General features: G+C 36.7%; 1 protein-coding gene across 1 annotated transcript in view; it reads right to left on the bottom strand.

Annotated features, from left to right (window-relative positions):
* Positions 1-27,767, bottom strand: part of LOC149233420 (protein SAWADEE HOMEODOMAIN HOMOLOG 2-like) — a 181,674-nt gene that overhangs the window by 130,061 nt on the left and 23,846 nt on the right. The window contains exons 2-4 of the mRNA XM_089376735.1: positions 20,205-20,290; positions 19,840-19,885; positions 19,599-19,740 (exon numbers count right to left, since the gene is read on the bottom strand). Of these exons, the coding sequence (XP_089232861.1) occupies positions 19,599-19,740; positions 19,840-19,885; positions 20,205-20,290 (274 nt within the window). The remainder of the gene's footprint in view (positions 1-19,598; positions 19,741-19,839; positions 19,886-20,204; positions 20,291-27,767) is intronic.

Raw genomic sequence — 27,767 nt, 5'->3', positions numbered from 1 at the left:
GACATAAGTTAGCGCATGGGTAAAATCCTACCATGAGCTCTACCCTCCTCTTAGCCATCACTCGGTGCCTGCACACTTCATGCACCATTTCATCAAAAGGAACCCTTGCATGTCCCAACCCAAATAAGTGATAAATTGTTTCATCTTAAGGGGTAAAATTAAATGCTATATCATAAAGAGCAAGCTCTAACACCCTTAAGTTATGCACCCAATATAAAAACATTACTAAAAAAATGTAAAACGCACACTAGAAGGTTGAAAAAAGCAGGCTAAGCAAGGTAACTCATGCCTCCACGATTACTCTCTCCATTACATCTAAACACTCAAGGTGTGGAATCTCATTGGCTAGTCCCCTTGACCATGGCATTTGGCCATGAAGCCTTTTCCCCTTCGTTGCTACTCATTTACACTAACAACAATTGATTGAGTTGACCTTGGAAATGCCACTTCCCCTTAGAGGTTGGAAGCACCTAATAGGGTGGACTATTAGCCACCTCTAACAAGGTAGGGAACACCATTATGGGACTTGGTCTAGTTAGATATTGTAAGGTGATCCAAGTTTGAAGTATTAATATGCCCTTAACATGCAAGTTTGGTCCACTTAGATACTTATATGATCTTTGTCTCTAAGGAATGGTTGTTTTCACTAGACTTTAAGATGGTTTTGTCAAGTGGTCCATAGCAGCCTGGGCCTTGAGGACACCCACTCCACATGTACCCAGGCCTTTCAGAGAGGTTGATGACTTAGCCGATGCAACATTGCCCACTTATATCAACGCGTCGGGCAATATGATTACTTGAGCAGTTGATGCACATCCCAGAGTACCCTAGAACTCGGGACGCTAATCTTCTTTGGCCCAACACAGATGATTCTTGATGATTGCACCACTGGACCTAGCTTGCCCCCAGGTTGGCCTTAACACTACATGATGGGAAAGCTATGATTTAGAGCCCAAATGAGGATGGTCTCTCATGAGATGACTATGAAGGGCTTGTTGCACCTGATGGAGCCCTAATGTTGGAGAGAGGAGGCATTACTTTGACCATTGGAGACCCATAATGATGATGTGGTGAAACCCCAGTGGAATTTGGGACCCTTGGAGCTACTTTGAGGTTGGATTTGAGGTATATTCCTCAAATGAAGGATGATTGTGACACATGGAGACACATGCAGTCTTTTCTCACCATCACATAGCATTTGCAGCCCAAAAAGAGCATGACATCATCATTTAGAGGCTTATGGGTCACACATGTGAGTCTTTTGTTGAATAATTTCGCATTGAGCTAGTGGGTTAGCTTGTAACTCAAAGATTATTTTATGTTTACTCATCGTCAAAGTTGTTTAGGTGCTTCATAAGCTAAAATTAAATGAGGTAGACCTCATATAAATAAAGATCACCTCATTATTACATGTCATCATCACTTGTGGACTATTTCGGCATAGCTCTTCTAGCTTATTACTCTTTTGGAGATGTGATATTTGTGGATATTTTTGCTATTGGAGACAAGTCATTGTGGTGGAGACGTCACTTTCGAAGAACGAAGGATTGTTCATGGATATTTTGTTAGTATTGTTGTTGTTGAATATCACTTATGGTTATTGCATGCAATATATTTTGCTAGGGTTTCTATATTCTTGTTCAATTGCATATCGCTATATGAAATTTTGATGAAAAATTGTATGCATTAATTAAATATTCTTGAATATCCCTTGATAACCTCCTTAAGAGATTTTCTCTTGATTGTATCCCCATATTAAGTGATAGCTAGGGTTTTGAAAGTGGAAAAACTAGGTTTTCCCAACCCCCTTACTCCCTTCTAGTGTTTGATATCTCCACATAATTTTTCCCTTAGACTATCACCCAAGAAGTAAGCAGTGGCTTCCACATAGATGATCAAACATCATTACAACTGTATTATTTTCCCTCTCGCTATCAATTTCAGCCCTTCAAGGCAAAATGCTAGGGCTAGGGCATAGGGCCAAATTCAACTAGGGTTGAGTCATTGGCTTGTTCTAAGGTTTTTCTCGTTGATTGAACAATATAGCATCAAAATCTACCCTCTTTCACGGTTGGAATAGCCACCCTAGGGTTGACATCATCAACCCTAAGCAATGTTGCCCTAGAAAAATTCTAGTCTAGCTTTAAGGCTTCAACCTAGGGCTTGTTGAAGGCTTGCAGTTCCTTTTACAAATCATACCTATTTTCACAAGCCTTTTTTCGGTCTTATATGCCTATGTGAGCCACTCTTGTTGCATATCCCTCAAAACCTAGCTATATGTACCTTTCATAGGTTTCTTGAAGAGCGTGTTATCCCTTGTTTCATTATATTGAGCCTTGCTCTTAGACAAAGAGTCCTTCCTGAGGTTATCCCTGTTACCCACCAAAAGTGAGTGACCCCTAGGAGAAATTTCTCTCTCCTATTGATCTCTTCCAACTAGTAGCCAGTAGCCCCTGAGACGCACCTTGTAGTTGATGTGGCATGCCATCATATATCTGCCACCTACATCAGTCATATGTCTCCTCGCCATTTGTCAAGAGCACATATTGGAAGGTGGGCTTTTGATCAAAAGGTACTTTATTCATTTTGCAATTGGGTGCTTATGCTTGTTTATATTTGGGCATTTTTGCATGGATTTATGGGGTAACTTGGAAGAAAGAACAGTCTTTATCATGATCTTACTCCCTCACCTTAAATGGAGGGTTAGTTAATTTTCAATCCTAGTCCAGTGGGACCTCCCCTAATGGCCCACGACTTTAGGAAGGGGCACTACTTGGAAGTTGGAAAGCCATGATAGAGATAGCGTAGCCCCATCTCTCCATATTTCATACTTACCACTTTCCATCTTACATTATGAGCCCCTATTCCCCCTCCCTTCTTTGGGTTAAACTGACATTAGTTCTCTAGGATTTAGCACTCACACATCCTCAAACTTGAGAAGAGCCTAGGAATGCACCCTAGGAGGTTGATGCAACTAAAAGAAACAAAAAGAGTATATGATGGCCACAAGAAAAACAAAAGAAAAATCAAAATGCAAAAGATGACTGGGACTTACAAATAAGCATGTGGGCAAAAGCCAAGCATGAGCTTCTACGTCTCTCATATGGCCATCAACTAGTTCTTGGGCCAATGTTGCTCTATCTCATAGAAGACGAGGAACCATCGCATGTCCCAAACCTTGATGGGTGGTGGACTACCCCATTCCAAACGAGGTAATAATTGTTATACATCATACAAAGCAAGCTCTCATTCCTTGTGCTACAAGCAGTAATACAAAAAAGAACGAAGAAAAAGTAAAAGGCATTTAGAGGGGTGCAAAAACAAAGGCCGAGGAAACTCATGCATCCACAATTGCTCCCTCCTCACATCTATACACCCAAGTTGAGGTATTCCATCATAGTCAAACCCTTTGACCATGGCATTTGGCCATGAAGTCTTTTCACCTTCGTCCCATCATTATTCACATGGAAACTATCGATTAAAGGGTGGATCAAGGACATGTCACTTCCCCTTGGGGGTTGAAAACACCTAATACGATAGTCTTTTAACCATTCCTACCTAGGGAGGTAACACCATTACATGACTAAGGCACCAATTTTGGAAGAGAAGCCTTATATGAAGTTTTAATTTGCCCATTTATTTCAAGCTTGGTTCACTTAGATGTAAGAATGATTAATGTACCTGATGGTGAAAGTTGCATCACTAGATATTGTGTGTGATTGGCAAGTGGTTCCATATGTTAGAAAATCAAAAAAGCAGAAATATTTTCTTTATATAGATAATTAATTGTGACTTTCCTATCTTTATGTTCTGCTTTTATCTTTAGTTCAACAAGCAATTACCAAAACAATAGCACAAAGATCACAGACACCAGATATAGGCGGACAACCAGGGAAAAACCCCTATCTAGGGGAAAACCCAGTCAACAACTCTTCCTTAATAACTTCTTGATATAATCCAAGACTCTTGACCTAGACACAGACTTCCTCCACACCAAGTCAACCCTTTCTTCCTTCTTGCAGATGATAATCCTTTAGCAACAACTTTGACTTAGCAGCAACAACTTGCAACAACAATTTCAACCCAGCAACTCGCAGCAGCAGCAGCAGCAACTTCGACTTGACAAGAAAGACTTTGATCTCCTAGAGGAATTTACACGAGAGAGAGATAGATAGCTCAAAACTTCGATCTTGACTTTTTCTTCCTTCTTCTCCAACTTCGCACTCCTTTTGGCCTCCTTTTCCAACTTTGTACTTTTCTAGCTCTTCTTCTAAGATATCGAACTTGAGTGAGAGAGTGTCCTCCAAATGAATTCAAACTGCTTCAATATATAGCATTATGATGAGGTCGAATTACCCAGTTTGAGGCCGACTTGATCTCCTTGAGAGCAACATGGTATGGAGGTGACAAATAGCCTATTTGACTCAATATTAATTCTTTTTACATGATTCAAAAGCCCAAGAAGGGTCTCTTTAAATGGACAATGACTCGGAATAGATCCTAGAAGTCCTCAATGGGGACTTTGACCTAAAACATGATGACCCAAGCATGAAACTCGTGCTTTAATAAGTCATAATAATAATAATTTCTTTTGCATTCTTTTGATAAATACATTTCATTATGACTCGAATACATTTTATGAAGATTGGACCTAGTTACATTCTTCAACACTCTCTCTTAACTATGGAGGTATTCATACTTACATATACAAGTACATGGAAAATTTCAAAACACATGAAGAGTTTCGGCACTTACAGTGCCACGGACTAGATTCTTGACCAGGGCAATCTATCTAGGTGGGATTAAGTTGGACTAAAGCTTTCAGCTAGTCTAGATACCATCAGGCTTACTTGCTAACCATCAACCCAGGGATCTAGGTATATATCCAAGGTCAGAGCTCCATGACCAACGCCACCCTACTTCTTCAGAATCTAGACATCAATACATATGTCGGCAGATGTCCTCCCAAGCATTTCACACACAATGCCTCAACACATTAAATCTCTCTAACCTCAAGCATGCTTTTTCAAAAACCTTGAGAGATTTACTTGAACAGTCACAACACCCTAATTAGTAACAACCTTTCATATACTCATAAGTAAACACAAACCTCGGGGTCTTCTGACTTCCATGATGTTGCCTCACAATTCATCATAGTAGGACTTTGAGGCTTCCCAAACAAATCTTGACAAAGGTTTCTTCAATCATTCAGCTTCCTTTCCTACTTCTCATGCAACAACTAAAACCTGCTTTCCTTCTTTCAACAACACCTCAATATGTATTCTCCAATTTCTTCTTCAAGGTATCCATCATGACTATAATATGCCCTCCCTCTCCACTCGGGAGATATACTCTTTTCTAGGCTCCTTCTTAACTTAAGGAGATCAACTTCTTTTCTATGACATCGGAGAATCTTTCATGGCTTCCATCCTTCTTGATCATCATCATTTATACAAGTTTCTTTATCATGCTTATCAATCAAAAATTACTTACGAAGATCTTCATCATCTTGAAGATTATGTAGTTGCACAACTTAGATAGAAAGTACAACCAAAGATATGTAGAAGCATGAACTTTAACTTTATCATATTCATACAATAATGGAAGCATTAGACTTTAAACATCAAATACTTAAACTTAGTTAGGTTCGCAAACAACAAGAGACACATACTTTTATACTTCCACTATTTGCTAGGGCTTTGTCATAAACCCTAGACTTCATCATCAAGACTTTGAGCAAGACACCAAACTTCATTATATCTAGGGTTTCAATATTTCTTTCAAAGATATGGCATACTTCTACTATAATATATTGCAAACAATAAAAGCATTTCAAACAAGTATAGTTCTACAATGCATCCAACAACTTTAGAATTCATATGATAGACTTCTACTAGGATTTAATGCAAACCCTAGATTCTATACATGAGACACTAAGCCTTAGATGACAATAAACAAAAACAATCAAATCACAATCTAAGATGTCAACTAAATGACCAACTTCTACTAGGGTTTGTTATAAACCCTATATTTTATCTCCATAATGGAATATCTTCACATCATATCCTAGAACATCAAACTTCTACTAGGGCTTAGTTACAAACCCTAGAACTTATCAACAAATAGGTTAGCACAAATACCTCTCTAGGATAATCATGCACAAGCATATCATAACATATATAGGACGAACCCAAGACACAAATATCAATATATTTAAAGTCAAACATATAACGATCTTGATTAGGCTAGGTTTTTGATCAAACAAACAAACATACACCTTGGGCTTTATCATCTTATTTAACATAAGGGTCTTGCTTATAAATCCTACCAAACCCTAAAAATCTAGGGTTATAACACAACAAACCTTAAATTTTCAAAGACTCTAAAGGTCTAGGAACACATTACCATCCAACCCTAATGGACTAGGGTTTCCATAACAATATCAACACTCTAGTCATGACATTACCATCAAAACCCCAAACATCAAAAGAATAGTATTTTCTAGGTTTCATTAGTAACCCTAAGTAGAGTAGGGTTTTTCACATTAGCATTGACATACCCTTTTGTTAGGGTTTTATAGAGAACCTATTAGGGTTCCACAGACAATTATTTTAATGAGGGTAGATTCAATCTAATGATTAATCTCCCAAACAAGAATCTCTATTATTCAAAGGTCCTAGACATAACACTTGTTAGTAATGTAAAGCATATTTATTAGAATGAATGAATATACCTTTATTACGAAGAGAAACAAAACTTATAGTCTAAGACATACCTTTGAGTTAGACAAACCTTATAGGACATCAATTCCAACAGAACTTCTACTATGCTTTGTCTTGTGAGGTCTTCTTCATAGCCCTTGATCATATCAAGAAGCTTTTTCTAAACAAGGAAAATATAAAAGTAAATGTTATTAGCATCTAGTATAAACATATCTAGATAAGAAAAAGAAAACCAAATGTAAAAGATAATACATGGAGTAAGATATTTATCTTTGGAAAATGGTGAGGGCTCCCTCTTAATCCAATCTCGAGGGATACCTAAAACTTTAACAAAACAATTCAACAATGTTTTCCCAAAGTATGTTGAACCTGTAAGTTCTAGAAATCAAAGAAACAAATCAAAAACTATGAGTAGAAGGATAATGGTGAGGGCTCCCTCTTAATCCAATTTCGAGGGATACCTAAAACTTTAACAAAACAATTCAACAATGTTTTCCCAAAGAATGTTGAACATGTAAGTTCTAGAAATCAAAGAAACAAATCAAAAACTTTGAGTAGAAGGATAGAGTCCCTAGAAAATAAATCTTTGACTTCAAATTCTCCCTTCTTGTTCTTCTATGTAGGTCCTTCATCAACAACATCTGGATATTCCCTTTCTCTCTTTCTATTTCTCGGATTTTCAGGACAATCTTGTGACAATTGTAACATTCAATTTTGGATGTGTCAATCTTCCTTCTAGGCCCTTAGTCTTCTTGAATGATCCTTTGTTCTTGAGATGAGCAGAGTAGGCATTTGAAACTTTTTCTTATTCATTCTCTTTGTTGCTTGCTAGAGAAATCTTGACTTCTCCTTGACTGCAAGCATTCCATAGTTGTTCAAATGTAGGAGTCTCCTTCTAGTTGTTGAGACCTGATGAGAAGGCACTCCATGATGTTGGTAAACCTAGAAGCGCAGTGATTACAAGTTCTTTCTCTAGTACCATCTCGTCAATCGCTTGAAGTTCATCTCTTAATCTGGCTATTCTCACAAAGAAAGATGTTGCGGTGTCTTCCTTTGTCATCTTTATAGACCTTAGTTCATTTTTGAGGCTTGTTATTTGACCAAGATTCTTGATAGTGAATAATTTTGATAAAGCCTCATACATCTCTTGAGCAGAGTCTATGTTAGATATATAAGGGATGAGGTTATCTTTTATTCCATCCACCATTAGAGTCATAGCCAATATTTCTGTCTCCCTGAATTTTTCCTTTTGTGCATCACTTGACTCATTAGTAGGTTTTTTTACCTTTCCCTTTACTAGATCCAAAACTTTATGAAGAAATTTCAACCCCCACTCCGGTTATCAGTTTTCCTTATCACTCCATGCATTTAGTTTTAAATCCAAGCATGATAAAAATTCTAAAATCTGGAAATGACAATAATTTTCTGAAAACACAAATTTAGAGATTTCACAACTGCTGAAATTGCAGAAATAAAACACAGCAAAATTATGACAGCCACACACAGAAAATAACACAGTGATTTTTGGTCAATGTGACCCTGGAAAAACCCCCTACAACTCTTGGGGAAAACTAGTTTGAGAGCTCTTCTTTATTTCTGAAAATGCTTTTACAGAGAAACTAAAATACACAGTAAAAATTCCAGCAACCACAAATTACAACTTATCTCGATTTTCATGCTTGAACTCCGCCTCAAAAATCGTGCCAATCAACAAACCACCAAATCAGAAATTTTCTAGCAATAAAATAGCATTAAATGTTGTACGGCCAGCCTCAAAAAACGTGCCCAGAACTTGCAATACGGCTACCTCGAAATTTGTGACCAAATCTGCCTCAAAATTCATGCCCTTGTTATTGTCCCTCTTCCTCGATTTTCGTGTTGTCCCTCTTCCTTGATTTCTATGCCTTTTTTTTGCTGTACGGTTTTGCCTGGGATGCGTGTCAATAAATGTTGTTGCTCAGATTTGCTTAAATGTCTTCTTGCTGCTCCCCTTCACTTCCTCACTACTCAGAAATTTTCTCCTTGCTCTCTCTTCTCTTTCTCTCAAATGCTCATGAAAGAATGAATTGATATTTTCCTCTTCTCTTCTCCTTTTATTCTCTAAATGACCTTTTGGGTTAGCCTAAGATCTAATGGTTGAGATTCATTTAGATCTAAGGATGAGAATAAATGTGCATTTAATTCTCACTTTCTATTTTTTAACTCACCCACTTAAATAAAGACTCACTTCGCCTTTTTATTTCCATAGTCACTTTTTCACTTTCTAATTTTTCATTGACTTTTAATAAAGTCACCTTTAAATTAGAATGTAACTTTTCCACTTATAAAGTCACTTTTAAATTAGAATGTAACTTTACCACTTATAAAGTCGCTTTTAAATTAAATTGACTTTACCACTTATAAAGTCACTTTAGGAGAAAAGTAAAAAATAAATTTAGACACTTTTCCCTAGGCCAAAGATCAAAGCCTTATGGAACCACTTGTTCTCTGGTACCCAAATTTTAACACTTTATTCTTTTTGAGGATGAGATCTATCCTCTTCTTCCAAGCCATGTAGTTAGATGCTCCTTCTAGCTTGTTTTCACCCTTCATTGAGTTAGACATTGTCCTTGAAGATGAGATACTTGGCTTTATACATTCCTTTTGATGATCCTTATTCAAAGCTTCTTAGAACTCCTTACTTTCAACACATCTTTGAGCTACCTTTTTCCTTCCTTCACCTTAGCTCTAATACCATGTTAGAAAATCAAAAAGGCAGAAAGATTTTCTTTATATAGTAATTACTTGTGACTTTCTTATCTTTATGTTCTTCTTTTATCTTTAGTTCATCAAGCAATTACCAAAACAATAGCACAAAGATCACAAACACCAAATATAGGCGAACAGCCAGGGCAACACCCCTATCTAAGGGAAAACCCAGTCAACAACTCTTCCTTGATAACTTCTTGAGATAATCCAAGACTCTTGAAACCTAGACACAGACTTCCTCCACACCAAGTCAGCACTTTCTTCCTTTGTGCAAATGATAATCCTTTAGCAACAACTTCGACTTAGACCCAGCAACTGGCAGCAGCAGCTTCGACTTGACAAGAAAGACTTCGATCTCCTAGAGGAATCCACACACGAGAGAGATAGATAGCCCAAAACTTCGATCTTGATTTTTTCTTCCTTCTTCTCCAACTTCGCACTCCTTTTGGCCTCCTTTTCCAACTTCACACTTTTCCAGTCTTCTTCTGGGATATCAAACTTGAGTGAGAGAGTGTCCTCGAAATGAATTCGAACTGCTTCAATATATAGTCTTCTGGTGAGGTTGTATTGCCCAATTTGAGGTCGACTTGGTGTGGAGGTGACAAATAACCTATTTGCCTCAATATTAATTCTTTTTACATAATTCAAAAGCCCACGAAGGGTCTCTTTAAATGGACAATGACTCTAATGACTCGGAATAAATCCTAGAAGTCTTCAATGGGGACTTTGACCTAAAACATGATGACCCAAGCATGAAACTCATGCCTTAATAAGTCAATAATAATAATTTCTTTTTCATTCTTTTGATAAAACATTTCATTGTGACTCAAATACATTTTATGAAGACCGAACCTAGCTACATTTTTCAACACCATATAGGTCTGGACAACTGAACTGGGGTCCAAGGCCTCCAGAGGGACATATTGACACCCACAAGTGATGCATTGAGTCAAGAGACTCTAGACAGTTGTAACGCATCATTCATATACATGGGCACCTTCAACACACACAGTGTTTCTGCATTTTGCTTTATTATTCATGGGATGATGCACCTAAACCAACATGCTCCCAAACAGCTTAGCAATGATCACATGGTTTGGCAGTTGATCTAGGGCCGAGATGAAGTTTATCTCATACCTTAAGACATGGGAGGGCTAGCACCATTTTCAAGGCCCTCAACGTGTTGAGAAATGTAACTAGTTTTGGTCTTCATAATTGTTATTGTACTCATTTCAATATGTATCCTATGTAACAAACAAGAAAAGAAAAAGAAAAGTTATTATTATTAAAGCATGGATTTCATGCTCTTTTTGATGGTCTTCTAGGTAAAAGCATGTTCTTCGTGCTTCTAGGGTTTGTTACATCTTAGGATTTATTGTCATGAGTCAAAGGTGTCAACATCGTGTTTATAAGACCATTTCGGGCAATTTGTAATTTAAAAAGAATTATTTTTGAGTCTAGAAAGTCTTGCAATCTCCTAAAGTACAAATCGGCCCTGGGAACATCAAATCGGCCTAAAGGAGCAATTTGACTTCATTTTGCACTCACTCTCTTCACAAATTCAATTTATCAAGAAAGAGTCTGATCTGTAGCTGGGAGGAGCAAAAAAGGAGGGTGAAGGTTTAAAAGGAGCTGGGAGGTCGAAATATCTTGCTTTTGGGCTCTATCTCTCTCATGTGCGAAATTCCAGGGTTTTTGGGTTGCAGAAACAAGTCGAAGTTGTAGGTCTAAGTTGCAGTACGACGAAGTGCAGAATCTTGTAGTTGGAAGAAAGAAAACCCTTGTCCTGACCTCGTTGACCTTGGAGAGTTGTCTTGCTCTAAGTAGGTCTCAGAAGGAGGCTGCATTAGGGTTTCCAAAAAAAGTTTCAAGGACGAAGTTGTTGGGTCGAAGTTGCAGGTCGAGTAACAATATTATAGCTAGCAGGTGAAAGTTGCAGTATGTAGCAGTTTTGTACAAAATCTAGGAAGGACTTGAGGAAGGGTTGACTTGGTACTGGGAGAAGGACTCGGTCTAGGGATTAGGTCTTTGTATCTCATTTGGAGCAAATTCTAAGAAGAGAAGAGTTTTTGGGTTTTCCCCTTGGAGGGGTTTTGCCCTGACTAAGAGCATATATCTGTGTCCTTTATTGTTGTTGTTGTTCTTGATTTTGTTTGATGAAAAGATCTAACTAAAGAACATAATTGCGATTCACAAGCAAATATCAAGTTTAAAGAAAATATGATTAATAAGTTGCCAATTTACATTTTCTAACACAACGTTGGAGAAGAATCAAGCTTATTCATCATATGAAGACCCATGATGCCCATTTTTGTTCCCCAAGCACAAAACTGGAGCCCATAGTAGATTTTGTTAGAGATCTAGGTGCCAACCCCTGCAACATGATTTTAGAGGGCCTCTTCACTCATCATGGCACTTAAGGTCCTCAACGCTCGCCATGAGCAAGCCTATGCTAGCATGTCATCATCGCCATGAGAAGTGTAGCTTGTGAGCATAGTATTCAAAACCGGAACCAATGACCAAACCGGTCCACCTATAAAACTAGGTTTCCAACTAAGTTACCAGGATTCGGATACGGATACGGATACGGATCCGGATTCGCTAGTTTTTTGAAAATCCAGGATCCGGATACGGCAAGTACAAAAAATATAATAATATTAAAAATATAATAAAATTAATAATAGACACAAAATCATACATTTTTATATATATATTAAAGCTAAATCATTGTCATTCATTTTGTGCTTTTACCATATATTCAAGTTCATCTTTAATTATCTCTTCAAATTAACAAATTGTTGTTTTTTAAGTTTGCATTCATAAAACACCATCATTAGTTTATGCCCACACGCCTATATTTTAAGATTATTAAGACAAAACTAAATTTAAAATTATATCTATATATCAATATGTATATTTAAATTTGTATAAATTTTATATATCATTTTAAATTTTAAATTAATTAATAAAAATTAGAAAAAAAAATATTTTAAAATAAAAAATATATGTTCAAATTCCAATCTATAAGTCAAAACTAAATTATAAATAAAAAGCAATATAATTTAAAAAATACATACCTATATTTTAAGTTTATTAAGACAATTAAACTTAAAATTATATATATATATATATATATATATATGAAATTTGTATAAATTTTATATATCGTTTTAAATTTTAAATTAATTAATAAAAATTAGCAAAAAATTATATGTTAAAATCCCAATCTATAAGTCAAAATATAGGTCTAATAGCTCGTAAAAGCTCGGGTCATGGGTCATAACACCGCAACTAGCGCAGTTGACTGCAGATCAAGGGCTGTGATAAAATGGTGTGTTGGTTGGATTTTACTTTACAGTAGAAAGATCAATATCTGCCTGTAATGTCATGCTTCGCGTGCTCGAAACTCTGCACGTTTAAAAATTCCGGAGATCGTGTAACTTGAAGCCAAGGTCCGGCGTTCGAAACCCTTGGAAATGTACAATGACTTTTCGATTCCTGCAGACACCACGAATGTCGGCAAAAAACTTAGAAATCCGGAAAAGTGACACGGGATCCGTTTCCAGATTTCAACATCCGTTTCTAACAAACATTAATACGGCAAAAAACTTAGAAATCCAGAATCAAGTGACACGGGATCCGTTTCCAGATTTCAACATCCGTTTCTAACTAAACAAAATACGCCACGTGTCGGTTTCTTGGGCGTATTTACGTGGATCCGGATCAGATCCGTTTCCAGATTTCAACATCCGTTTCTAACAAACATTAATACGCCACGTGTCGGTTCTTGGGCGTATTTACGTGGATCCGGATCAGATCCGTGGATCCTGTACCCCAGAGGGCTGGATCCGGTAACTTAGGTTTCCAATCAAAACCGGTCAAACCATGATTGGTCAGATCTCAATGAACCAGTCTTTAAAAAATACATGAAATAATTAATTATTAATGAAAAAAACTATTTTTAAGATTTCAATGTTGATTTTTAATGTACCTTGGACAAGTGGTTTCCCATGGGTTAGTCTCTACCTAGGGAAAAGTGTCAAAAATAATTCTTTTCCTAAGTGTGACTTTATAAAGTGAAAGTGACTTTATAAGTGGTAAAGTCAATGTTAAATTATAAAGTGAAAAGAGACTTTAGACATAAAGTACAATGTGGGTACTTTATTTAATGGGTGAGTTAAAAAATAGAAAGTGAGAATTAAATGCACATTTATTTTCAACCCCTTGATTTAAATAAATCTGAGCCATTAGATCTTAGGGTTGCCCAAAAGCCATTTAGGGAAACAAAAGGGGGAAAAGAAAAGAGAGACAACATTCATTCTTCATGAGCAGATTGGAGAAAAGACGCTGAGAGCTGGAGAAAAGTTCTGAAGGAGAAATTTGTTGCAGCACGTTGAAGGAGTGATTTCTGGACAAAGTTGGGCATGGAAATCAAGGTTTAGAAGACAGCCGAATGTACAATACGAACAACATTGAATGTTGTGAGCTGCACACTATTCGAGAGAAGTTTTTGAAAAAAAATAAAAAATAAAAAATCCGTACCTCCATACAATTCGTATTGTACATACGGGACAATCCGTACAATCATATCCGTACAGTACATATTTTCAGCTTCAAGTGGGCATGGAAATCGAGGCAAAGTGGGCATGGTTTTCAAGTAGTTTTGGGTTGAAGAGATAAGTTGTATTTTGTTGTTTTGTTTTGTCTGCAAATGTATTTTTTTTAACTTGAAAGATAAATAAATTTGAAGAGCCCTTTAACAGGTTTTCCCCAGAGAAAATTGAAGAGGTTTTGCCTGGGTCTAAGTTGACCAAAAATCTATGTGTATTTTTATGTGTGTCGCTGGTCTGGTTATGTCCATATTTATTTTCAGCATGTGTTGACAGTCCCATGTGTTTTAATCTAAAAAAATTATTTCCAAAATTCTATATGTTGAATGAATGTTTATGGGAAAGGCCATTTCACTAAATGGGAGTGATAAGGTGAAATTAAAACCGGGTTGGGATTGTTGGAAACTTTTTTTAGTCATCAAATTTCAAAATTCAAACCATGATTCCAAACTAATAGAAAACAAAATATGCAAATTTTGCTCATCTATATACCATGTAAAGGTGAATATATCAAAATGGCATCGAGTGCAATACATATCAACAACAATATACATAATCAATGAATGGCCTCTAGAGTCCAAAAACAATGCAACAAGCTATGGGGCGACTAGCCTTCTACAAGTCTATATATCAGTGATCAACATGATCACTCGTCATCATGTTCAAACTCATCACCACTAGTAGACATGGGATCATCAACATGAGCTACATAAATACTTTGGCTCAGAGGTTAAGGACTCCTAAAACTCCTCTGCAACCTCAGTAGTAGTGGTAGTAGTAACCTCGAAACTAGACATCAAAACTACAAATCACTAATCAACATGATCATCATTGGTTCAGTGCTACTAGAAATGGGATCGTCAACAAGAGATACATAAACATCATCTAGCTCAAAGTATTCAAACTTGGATTGCTCAACCTTATAATATGATAGAAATTGAAAAAATTTAACATGCCTAAACAGTGATTTTGGTTTGAGTGAAGAGTTCATCTCGTCAACCTTATAATGCGATAGAAAAATATCAGCATGCCTAACCAATTATTTTCCTTTAAGTGAAAGGTACATTTTTGTTAAGGCCATGGTTGAGGAGTTCAAAATCAATACCACCAACATCAACAAAGTTCAACCATCAATGCCACCAACATCAACGTTCTTAAAGGGCTTAATGCTCTAGATCAAATGCGAATCTAATACCCTCAGGCATCTTAAAGGGCTTAATGCTCTAGATCAAATGCGAATCTAATACCCTCAGGCATGATAGAATCAAATGGGAACATTGCAAAACCTCAAACCATGAAATCCTGAAAACAATTAAGTCTACTGAATTTTAGAGTGAAATCTAAAATTCTAGTTTCTCCATATGACATCCAATGAGGTCGAAACCACTCTCAAACATCGTAAGTCATTTCATGGTAATGTTAAAAATTTAGTAAAATGATGAAAATGAAAGATAAAGAATGTCACTTTAAGAATTTAACATTACCATTGATTGTCAGCGATGCTAGGGTTGAGATGTGAGGAAAGTGAGATGGGAGACATCTTTTTCTTGGAGGGGTTGTTTTTGGAGGGAAACAGGCCCAACTTTTCATCAAAACTACTTTATGTCGGGTTCGTCTCTGGCCTGGCAATGAACCAACCGGTTTATGATGGAATCAATCGATTTATGCCTAGTTTGACCAAAAAATCAGCAAGGAGGGCGGTCTAACCGAGTTTTTCTACCTGTCCAATGAAGTTTTCCAATGAACCAGCCAATTTGACCAATTTCGTGGGTCAACTCCTCACAAACCCAGTACCCCATGGGTTGTGGGAGTACCTCCCAAGCATAATATTCAAAACCGGCCAGTTTGACCAATTTCTAGTTCAAACTGGCCGGTTTTGAATACTATGCTTGGGAGGTACTCCCACAACCCATGGGGTACTGGGTTTGTGAGGAGTTGACCCACGAAAAAGTGGTTTCGTAGGCAATGTACCCAATTGGTGGGCTTTGGACACATTGTGGTGGGCTAAAGACCCAAAAGATATTATTATTAATTATAATTACTAATGAGGAGGCATCTTAGTGATGTAGGAGCCCCTAAGGCAATGATTAGAGAGGCTATAAATAGGAGGTGCCTAAGTGGAGGTCTAACACATCAAATGCAATTCATCTTAGTTGAAGAAGGAAGCCTCTCCTCAAGACATGTAGCCTCAGGAGGAAGCCACGACCTTGGAGTAATTTATGGTCTCATTTTTTGTGCTAAGGAAGGTCAAGTCTGCTTTGAGACTAAGGCCGAGTTTTCTATGGAGGATGGACGTGTTCTTTGGTGTGGTTTTGGGCATATGAACTATGATTTATCTCTTTGAACAGGATGAGCAAACTTATGTTGCATTGAGGAGGGTTGAGACCCTTGGTACTTGTTGACCATCGAAGTATACTTAAAGACTTGAAGACTCCACGCCCAAGGATATTTTAGAAGATTTTTGTACCAGCAGAATTCAAATATCGTCATAACTTTTAAGCTCTTTCTTCTTCTTCTTCTTCTTCTTCTTCTTCTCTATTGTACTCAGATTCCGCAAGCCCTGCAAGGAAAAATATGTTTTTGGGGACAAGCCCACATATGTACAAATTGTCAAAGTCGGCCACATCATCATGTAGGCTCATGAAGCCTAATGGACATGTCTTTTGACCCTCAACGACTTGTATAAATAAGAGAGACCTCAAACCTCATTTGGCATCATCGCAACTCAACATTTCTTTTTCCTCATTTGATTGGGTCGTACAAATTGCAGTAGTTCTTCTTCTCTCACACATGTGGCTGAAAGAGGATGAATTACAAGATCGAATTTCAAGATTTGTTGCAGGGTTTGACCAATGTTGACCAAGGCTAATTTCTGGTTAGGGTTGTTGATTGCTGCTATTTGGAAACATGAAAATCTCAGATTGACTGGGTTGTTTTGGACAGTGTCTTGATCATCTATTGGCAAGTCAAAATTGACTCTATTGTACTTTCTCTTTCTGCTAAACATTTGATATAATAATAAAAAGAATTGATCAAAGGGTTTTACCTGTCTTGGGGTTTTTCCCTGGTATTCGTCAAATCTTGGTGTTCTCTTGTCTTTACTTGTCTTCTGTTTTTATTGTTCATATTCTATCTAAAGTTTCTGTAAATGTGATGATTAATGTGATTGCTACTGGAAATTAAATTGGATATTGTCATTGGGCCAACTAAAAGGCATTGAAGAAATTGTTGCAAGCATAGAACATACCATTGTTAACTAAAATTAACAGAGCTTCCAACTTGATGCAATCTAAACAAATATAAAAGTGTTCATTAACTAACGCCGGCATCAACGATAACACCATTCAATAATAACTGTGAGATTCTGCACAATGAGGCCAAAATGTGATCCTGAGGTGACTAAGATGAGAGGCCGAAATTCTGTCCACAGAAAAGTCAACGCACCAATCAAGAGGTCTCGGACAAATCAGTTGTTTTGGAATGAGGTCTAAGTTGGTCAACATCCCAATCACAAGAGTGAAATTCCAGTCAACTGTAGTCAACAAAATTCAGAGAAATTTGGCCTTCCAAGATGATCTGATCAGAAGTCAAACTAGTGTCAAAGATGCCCAAGTTAATACAGTCAACGCAGCTTCAATAGATAAGTCAACACAGATCAAAATAGTCCTCTGTCCTTCGCACGCATGGAGATTCTCTCTGAAAATTGCAAACCAAACTTGATGTGATTGGATGTCCAAATGAGTTGCAACGATGCCCTATTTATATGAGTTTCATGTGGGCTAATTAGCCCTGATGGGGCCGACTTGAAGAACTTATGAGGCCGACTTGTAGGGTTGACAAAAACAACTTTCCTTCAGTATTTTAATGATAAATAACGACTGTAGCTATCCAAATTTTCAACATGATTTCCCTGAGGCCGACTTTTCCCAGTGAGGCCGAGGTCTGGGTTCCCAACAGTTGTATTGTTCTGTGTATTCTCTCTGGGTCTAGTCCCAAATTTTTCTAAGAAATCTAATATGTAAGAAGATTGTGTCGGGCACAAATTTTCTGTTGTAATGTGATTTATTCCCCTATTTTCTGCATTTCTGAGTTAATATACCAGTGTGTTAACTTTAGCAGCAGTTTCAGAAATATTTGAGATAGATATTTTCTGGGTTTTTAATAAATTGTTGAAGTTGTTGGATAGTGTGACTAGGTTCGGTCTTCGTAACTATCATTATACTTGACTCAAGTTATATTTTATGTAAGAACGAAAGAAGTATAAGAATTTATTATTATTATTATTAGTCAAAGCATGTTCTTCATGCTTGTAGGGTTATTTGAGTCAAAAGAAAATTTGTCATGAGTCAAGCAAATGTATTTGAGTCAAAGTCCCATTTGGACTTGTTGTAAGAAAAGGAAAAATATTTTATTTTGAGTCAAAAGAGTCTAAAATGTCACCACAAGACCAAGTCGGCCCTCCTTGGGAACAAGTCGGCCTGGGCTCCAAGAGCCACCTATTCGACCTCCTGGATGTGTATATATAGAGAGCAACTCAACCATTTTGGAGACCATTCATTCACTCATCATGTACATCAATTTTTGTGCCAAGATAAGAAGGAAAACCAGTGAAATTAAAGGAGAAAAAAGGAGGTCAAAGGAGAGAGAAGATGAAGAAATTTCTGCGCCAGTTCTGCAAATTCTTCTAAGGTATTCCAGGCCCGAAATTTCAAGTGTGCAAAATTTCATGGGGCCGAAAAAGCAGGAGCTGAAATTTCATGAGCTGACCAGATTTCAGTAGTTTGACCAGCATTGACTTTTGTTGACGTTGACCTATTGTGAAGGCAGAAAGGAGGGCTTACTAGGGATCTTTATACAAGTCTTGGTCTTGGTTTTTGTGTCTTGGATATCTCACTTTGATCTGATTCTATAAGAAGAGAAGTTGTTTTCATTTTCCCCTTGTGGGGTTTTGCCCTGGCTTGGAGCCTAATTTTTTGTGTTCCTTGTCTCTTGTGATCTTCATATTTTGTATTTTTGTTAATTGTTTGATGAAGAAGAACATAATAAATTAAATAAAACGCCAACAACCATTTACAAGTAATTATCATGACAGAGAAATCTACACTAATCTACAGCACATTGATTTCTCAACAGAAGACAAGTAAATGAGATATGGTATAACAAAAATTGAACAGGAAAAGTGCTCACCAACTAAAAAATTGATTGGAGCCGAAAAACTACCCGCAACAGGAAATTCTTGGATAATGAATGGCAGGTCTTCTATCATAAACTTCTAACATTCCTGAACCTACAAAGCCACTAAGCTGGTATGGAGAATAAATTTGACTGATGCAAGGCAAAGTTTTATCAGGTACTGTTATTTTGCAGTTATAGATTGTCATGCATAATGTGGAGAGAATCACAAGGAGATGGCTGTTCTTTCACAGTTACAGATTGTATATGTGTGTTTGTGTGTAATAGTGTATACATTATACATGTTTCAAAGAGATCATCGAAAGTAAATGGCCTAAAAATGCACCTGAAAGAACTTCATCAGGATTTACTGCAGCAATCTTTGGAGGACCATCAATAAGAGGTAAGGCAGTACAGTTTGATTTTTCTGGAACTAGAACATTTTTTCCTTTCCGCAGGCGTCGCCTCTTGTTCAACCAGCCTAATACCTGTAGTATTTTTAAATCAATCACAATTATATACTTTGACAGTTATAAAACCTACTGGCATAAACAATCAAGAAATATCATATAGTGTTACATAAGGACCTGGTTTGTTTGGACATGAACTTTTCCAACTTGTCCTCGTGCAGCACTGCATTTCATTCCAAGAATTTGTTATGATTGCAGAGAAGGCACGGCTCATTTGCAAAGCCTACGGGCTTCCCACATTCGAAAATAAAAATGTTCTTTACAGTTATCCATAGCACATCACATGACTCATGAACCGAAAATACATTAGAACCAGAATTTGTTATTACCAATGGCATAGAATTGAAAGTTTTTAATGCTAACTATAGATTGCATGTAATTTAAAAAGCCTAAAAGCATCAGTTTATACATAAATAAACTATGATAGATTGCATGTAATTTAAAAAGCCTAAAAGCATCAGTTTATACATAAATAAACTTACTTAAAATTTTCCAGCAGGGATTTAAGCAGATCCCGACTAGGATATGCACCTTTTGTATCCTCTAGGGCTCTGTCCATCTGTTTAACCTAGTAACAGATCCAAGAAAAAGCAGGTCATTATAGGAATCTGGTAGAGAAATAAGAATAAATTCCCTCTTCGTATAAACTGTAGAAACGTGCACTTACCTCAGCTCCTCGAGAATTACATATAATATCAACATATACTATCAAATTAACAATATTTAGAGTCAACTGAGTACTGTTTCACGTATTGGGTAAAACAGAAAGAGAATATATACTTGGTTACATCAAGCCGCATCCAATATGGATTGAATAATGTATACACAGATGCCATAATAAGACATTAGAGTCACATTTTCCTCCAGAATACTGTATTCATGTATTGGAAAAAAAAATCGAGAAGAGAATGATTACTTATTTACATCAAGTCGTATCCAATATGGATTGAATAATGTATATACCGATGCCATACTAAGACATCAAATTCAGATTTTCCTACAGTTTTCATGTATTGTAAAAACACCAGAAAATGAATATTTATTTGCAGCAAGGAGGACCCAATATGAATTGAATAATGCCAACATCCACAACATACAAAAATAATATATAAACCATATCAAATTTAAATTTCCTTCCACTAAAATAGCTTTGTTTTACTGCAGATAAGTATTTTATGGTACTTTCCCACGGGGCTTTGGATTGACAACGAATGGGTGCACTTTGCCATAGATCACCAGTTCAAGTCCCCATGAGTATTAGCCCTATAAAAACACTGTTTTATGGTACATGAAACATTTATTCTTTATTCTGTAATGTTATAATATAAATAAGAAGCATAAGTTTTAATTGAGTTATAATTAACATAAATTAGTATTTATTTAAAGATTAAAAGGAATTTATAAATAAATAAATTTAAAAAATGCAAAATTTTCGGCGTTTAAAAAATTTAAATTAAACAAAAACAAACAAAAAATTATGTTGATTTATTTTCCATATCTTATCCATAATGACCTGCATAGTGCAACACATGTCACTTCTCTCGGTGCAAATATATAAGCTATATCAAATTTAAATTTTCTTTCAATAAAATAGTTTAGTTTTATACAGATAAAGATAACATCTATCATTTATCTTGTAAAATAGAAAGGTATATTTAACTAAAACATATCTAATATAAATCTATTTTAAAACCAAATCTATTAAATATCTAGAAAAATTAAATTATTTTTATTTTTTTAATTATTATATTGCACATTTTTATGTTTATTTATTAAAGATAAATTACATTAGACATCTCATTCAATTGGATTGTAAAGTACACTTTACTTTTTTAGGTGCAGTCATTATTATACTAGTTAAAAATAGATATATTAAAATTTCATCATTATTTATATTGATTGATGTACTTTTTACCCAAAGAAATCCTCATGGAAAACCCTTGGAAGTATAGATATATTAAAAGTTCATCATTTTTATATTGATTGATGTATTTTTTACCCAAGCAAATCCTCATGGAAAACCCTTGGAGTACTTCCATGTCATCTATGGATAGTAAATGCAGTACATTGTCAGCCTTGATTATAGAGCCTAACCCTGAGGAGAGAAAGAGAATCGAACCTATCACCTCCCAAACATTAAAAGAAAGATAAGAGGTCCTGCGTTTGGCTCGTGACAACTTGAGCTAACCCTTGGGGCTATGTTGATTGATGTAACTATGTTAAAGTTCTTCATAATTATCATGCCTGAAAAACTGGACATTTTATTGTAAACAACTTGTAAAAATTTTATCGATAAAACCAGAAAAATAAAAAGAGAATCAGAAGGCAATGAAAAATCAAAAAAACAAAATCAGTGTTCTTTACAGGAAAAAGGAGCCAATATGAATGATTCTGTCATGAATATATAAATATAAATAAATAAACAATATAATAGTTAATTAAATAATAGTTAGTTAATAAAGAGGCATGTCTCTAAGGACATGACCGTTCATGAAGGGGCACCTATTTAGGTATATAAGTGGGCCCTCATTTGTAACAATGTAATCATCATTTCATATCTCATATCTTCTGTACATCTCTTGTATAAATATATTTGTTCTATCATGAATATTTATATATTCCAGATCTTCTAAGTATTTTGTTGCGTTTATGAACTGTGTTGATAACATTTGGTATCAGCGTTTGTTATGAACATAATTATGATAATATATATAAAAAATAAAATAAATGCAATAGATATAAATAATAAATAATCTGAGTAAAGATTAATTAAATAGTAATTAGTTAAATGGAAAGACTTGTCTAACAGACATGCCCATTCATGAAAGGGCACCTGCCTAAGTATATAAGCAGACCCTCATTGTAACATTCATTCATCCTTGTGCATTCATCTTATTAATAAAAATATTACTTACAAACCATTGTGTATTTTAATTTTTTTAAAGCACAACAACTCAGAGTTTTGCTGCTATAGTGATATCATAGCCATTCGAACCTTTGGACGTTATACACTGTACAATCTACCATTAAGTTTAGGTCCAGAAATCATGGAATTAAGCGAATCTCATAAATCTACAATTGAGTTGTTAAGGGAAATTCAAGAATCACTACAACAAATAAAAAGATCATTTACAGAATCATTAAAGACTTTCAAAACCCCAGATTCAATACCTACAATGGAAGTTGATATTGACATAAATGATGTTGATGATCCAAGTGGCTATATGAAAATTGTTGAAATTGGCAACTAGGGCCAAATTCCACTTTGGGCAGCTCCTTTGGGAAAGATAATTGCAGCATTGAATTCCTCTTTTCGGAAGGACCAAAATCGATCTAAATATCGTCAAATTTGGACAAGTAGAAGGGGTATTTTGAATTTATTCTCCCACTCGGAAATTAACAGGGTCGGCCTCTCCTATATGTCGGCCCAAGAGTCCCGTCTGTTCAACCCCATCGAATCATATATAGAGGAGCCTTCTCCCTCATTTTAGTCACATCAAATGACTTAGGAAATTCTTTTGAGGCAGCCACAAATTGGAGAAGATTGGAGGTCAAATTGTTTGGGTCTATTTATCTTCCACAGGGCCAAGATTTTCCAGAAGGGCAGCCGCAGACTTTGATGGAATTTCTGGTATGTTTGTGTGGGTAAAATCTGTCCTTGCAGATCGAATTGTAGAACAGAAAGGCTGGCCGTATTCATGTACTTCTCCTGAGTTAGTTTGTGGATATTTTGATAAGGATTTTCAGACTGCTCTTTTGATCTACCACTCTAGGGCAGCCGCAGGTCTGCACCAACTCAGTGAAGGGGACCAAGACTCCAATCATGGGCCCAGATCAGCTCTAAGGGCCAAGCGAAGGTCTTCTTCATACATGCCAGTAAAAGCCGCAGTAGAAAAGAGGGTCTTTGGATAAAATGAATGAAACCTCAGTGGACAGTAAGCAGCCCTAACCAGATTAGGGTTGACTGAGTATTGGTATTACAGTTTGGGCCTTACACTTGTTTAAGATATTGATTTTTCAAATTGTCAAAGTCATTTTGACTTTGGACTATTGTACTCTCTCTCTCTCTCTCTCTCTCTCTCTCTGCAGAACATTTGATATTAATAGTAAGAAGAATTGATATAGGGTTTCCCCATCTTGGGGTTTTTTCCTTGGCTTGAGCCATATACTTGTGTTTTCTTGTCTTGGCTTGTCCTCTGATTCAATTGTACATGTTCTTTCTTAAGTTGCTATCAATGATAATGATTCAGTGCTAATAAAAGTGAAATGGACTAACATTTGGGCTTATATGGAATTTGAAGTAACTGTCTTAAGCAAGAACATGTTAAACTAAATTTAACATGGAAACAGAGCCGAGGAGAAGTCAAGCCCAATCAAGATTCATTTAGAAGAATTTTTCACGAGGATGACTGCAACTCTGGGATACTACAACAAAATGTCTAGCCTGTTTGCAAAATTAAATTACAAGGGAAGACCGAATTTCTGGACACCAATCTGGCCTCCATTTCAAAAAGGTATTTGTGCTTCTTGGCCTAAAAGAAGAGAGTTATTAAAGTAATAAGTGAGGGAGTAGATATTAAAATTGGGCAATATGTTTGATGTTTCAGAAACATCAATATCTCTCCCATCCATTCAGCCTAATTTGGAACCAGTCCCATGTTTTAGAGATATGACATTGCAAAAGATTGAATCAGCAAAAAAATAATGAAATAGTACGCCTCAGTAAAGATTCTATTGAGCATATACATAGAGGCAGTGAAGATTCTCAAATGATTGAGCAGGTGGTTCCATGGCATAAATATGAAAACAAGTCTGTTCCCCACACTATGTCAACAGCGACAGGTGTGTCTAAAAGCAACATAAACAATGAAATGGTCGAATATTTTGTCAATTCAGAATCTATTATTACAAATGAGCAGAGATCTCCTGAAGTGGAGCAAGAAAATCCTTTGATGAACCATAGCAATTTAGAATTTCAACAGTTAGCACATGCAGTTAGGATGTTGGTTAGCAAAGGGGGTCAAGGTAAAGAAAGAGAGGATGAAGACTGTCTGATCATCTGCATTGAATCGTTAATGAGGGTTGTCATATCCATTAATATTTCTGAGTATAAGATTCGATCTGTGCATACATCTTTGACAAAATTTGGTGCGGTCTTGGATCGTTGATGCTGAGGTAAGGGTGTCTTTGTGTATATTTTGATATGGTTTGGATCTCGGTTCAGGGTTGCAGGGAAAGCTGTAGATACAGTTGGTTGAGGAGGTCTGGTAGGAGGGCCGAGAGGTCCAGGAAGGACCCTCTTCTCATGCCGCAGCCACTCAAATTATTAGCTCAAGTGAACAAGGGTATGTCCTTGTCCTAGAAGGCAGTTCTCCAGTATTGGTATATGATAATAGGAGTATCCTCTATGAGCAAAGATCGTTGTTGTATCTTCATTTGGCATCTGGGGTTTCATTAAAAAAAATTTGCAAAATTTTGTTGGAGGACATGTATCTATCCTTGAAGCAATGCGTTCTTAATTCCTTTCAGCTCTATGAAGTGATCTCTGAACCTATACATCTCGGCCCTATGGTTTGGATTCTGAAGAGAGGCATCTCTGAAAGTCTTATTGTGGTTTTGATATGGTTTGATTCGTTTTTACAGGCAGAAGGCTCATGGCTAGGGTGTACCACATCTGAAGCAGTGCTCTTATTCTTTCTGCAGCATACTTCTGAGCTCTATCTCAGAGAATATGAAGTCAAGATTGTTTTGAAGGACTTGAATACTAGCTCTGTCCAAATCAAACGGAAGGTTCTTTCCAGCGTTTGAGGTCTCTGTTATAGTACTGTGTATCTCCTCAAGGACAGTGGCAATGATAAAGCCAGTGTTTGTACTCCCAATGCAATTGAACCCAAACTGAGTGGAGTAAACCTATTCTTCCAAATCACAGTTTAAACTGTGTGCAAAAGTTCCAGGCAACCAAGGACAAATATCAGCTTCATAAGGAAATCAACACCATATGTTCTTGTGATGTGTTGGGCAAACATTAAGGAAGTCTGCTTGCAGCATGGTCTTGTAGTCAGCCTTTTGAGCAGTCTTACTAACTGAAATGCTCAAGTCATCTACAAGCAGTGACAGTATAAAGGTGACCTTGTCACTCTCTGTGGCCTCCTTGAGTTTGTTATCTCGCAGCCCAATACAAGCTTAAAAGGATCATAAAACGATGAGATCTGAAGCAAGTACCATGACAGTGACATAAGCAAGATCTCCTAAAAAGAATATTTTAGATCAAGAAATACTCTAGAAAATTAATTGATCCTGTGATCATAGATCATAGTTCATTCAGCAATTCTATAGGACAACTCTGAAATCTCTTGCAATCAAGAACTGAATGCCTTAGCCACTTGTTTAGAAGGTAACCCTCAACTTATAACAGGCTTACTATGGCAATTCTTTTGTGAATGATCTGCATTAGCAGCAAATCTGGGTGGCACTGAAAGCAGTTATAAACATGAATCTCTGATCATCTTTAAGTGGAGCTTGTAGTATGACATGCCGTGACCAGTGTAAAGTACCCTTGTGAGACAAGTAAAAATTAACATGAGCAGAACAGTGATTGACAGAGCTCTGTTGATTGACAGAACTTAGTGTTTGAGGATGTCCTGATGCTGGTCAATAGTTCAGAACCCTTGAAAGAAAATGATGATGAAGATTGAAAAATGAACAACGTTGAAAGTACCTCTTAAAAGGAACCAGGACCTGACCCTTGCAGCAACCTCCTCATTGAATAAGGAAACTGAGAGGACCCTGATCTTGACTCTTTGAAGGAGGACGGTTGGACCTTTGCACAATGGATAAATAGTAGTCATGAAGCAGCTGGATAATTGAAAGGATTTCCTCAACCTGGTTGTAATAGGACCATAAAAATGATCTTCTCTCTGATTTGAAGAAGAACATTTATGATATCCTCTGACTCAATTGCAAAGTCTCTTTTTAAAGATGAGGATCAGATTCATGAAGTGGCATAGCTATCTGAAGCAAGGCTTCAGAGGGAGCCATAGAATCCTTCGTAAACTATATAGATGACTATGGCACATGGACCCAAGCAGTATGACAGGAAAAGTAGCTAAGACTTGGGCAATGTCACTTTCCCATATTTAGAGGGAGCAATGATTGAAAATGCAGTTTTAATAATGTCTGTTATAAGTCTTTCACAGCATGATGAAATGGAGAAACCGTTGATCCCTGGTTTTCTTGTGCCTCATTTATTGATAGCTGCTCTGAAATACACTGCCAAAATATGAGACTCCATGAATATTCTGATATTGTCTTGGTTAGCAGAGTGATGCTATATTACTTGAATCTGTTGCTCTGAGAGCACCATTGAAGCTGAATGCATGACTTACTATGAAGCCACTCTATTGAAGAAGCTCTTCAGAGAGCCATTTGTGCACACCGTCATTGTATATTGCAGAAGAAGATTCCGAGAATCCAGTATTTCACATACCACTTCATATGGTACAGCAAAGGACATTCCTGTCTTAAGACATGTTTGAGTGGACAGATCTCATGATGAGCAGGTTGTCTGATGGACACTGTGCACCCTGAAAATACCAGTTTAGGCTGTGGTCTCCCTGAGTAAGGAGTAAGATCAGTCAAATATCTTCTTCATCAAGATGTGCAAGAAGCAGAGGATTGCTAAGTGCTGTCAAGATCTCTGTTGTAAATCAATATGTTTGCTATATATATATATATATATATAATCTGCATGCTGCTGAATGGAGCTATGAGGCTCCCATTGATCTAGTTTTGATTTTCAGAAAGCAGCTTGGCACTATTCCCTATATGAAGGGATTCTTGGCTGAAGATTGAGCTCTGGGAGCTCCCGGGGGGTTGGGTACTTATCAAGCTATAAGCGACCATAGGGTGAGTGGTTCACCTTCCCCTAGTGGTGCGTTGTGTACAGGGTGAGTGGTTGACCTTCCCCTATGATACCTCATGGTGGTTGACATGTGTGTAGGGTGAGTGGTTCACCTTCCCCTACGATTGTTGACACGTGTGTAGGG

This window comes from Pinus tabuliformis, chromosome J (assembly GCF_031772625.1).
Source record: "Pinus tabuliformis cultivar Carrire ecotype Pingquan chromosome J, CPIR1, whole genome shotgun sequence".
Classification (NCBI taxonomy): Eukaryota; Viridiplantae; Streptophyta; class Pinopsida; order Pinales; family Pinaceae; genus Pinus; species Pinus tabuliformis.
The sequence above is the reverse complement of the archived record's forward strand: the minus strand, read 5'-3'. Positions and strand labels throughout refer to the sequence as shown.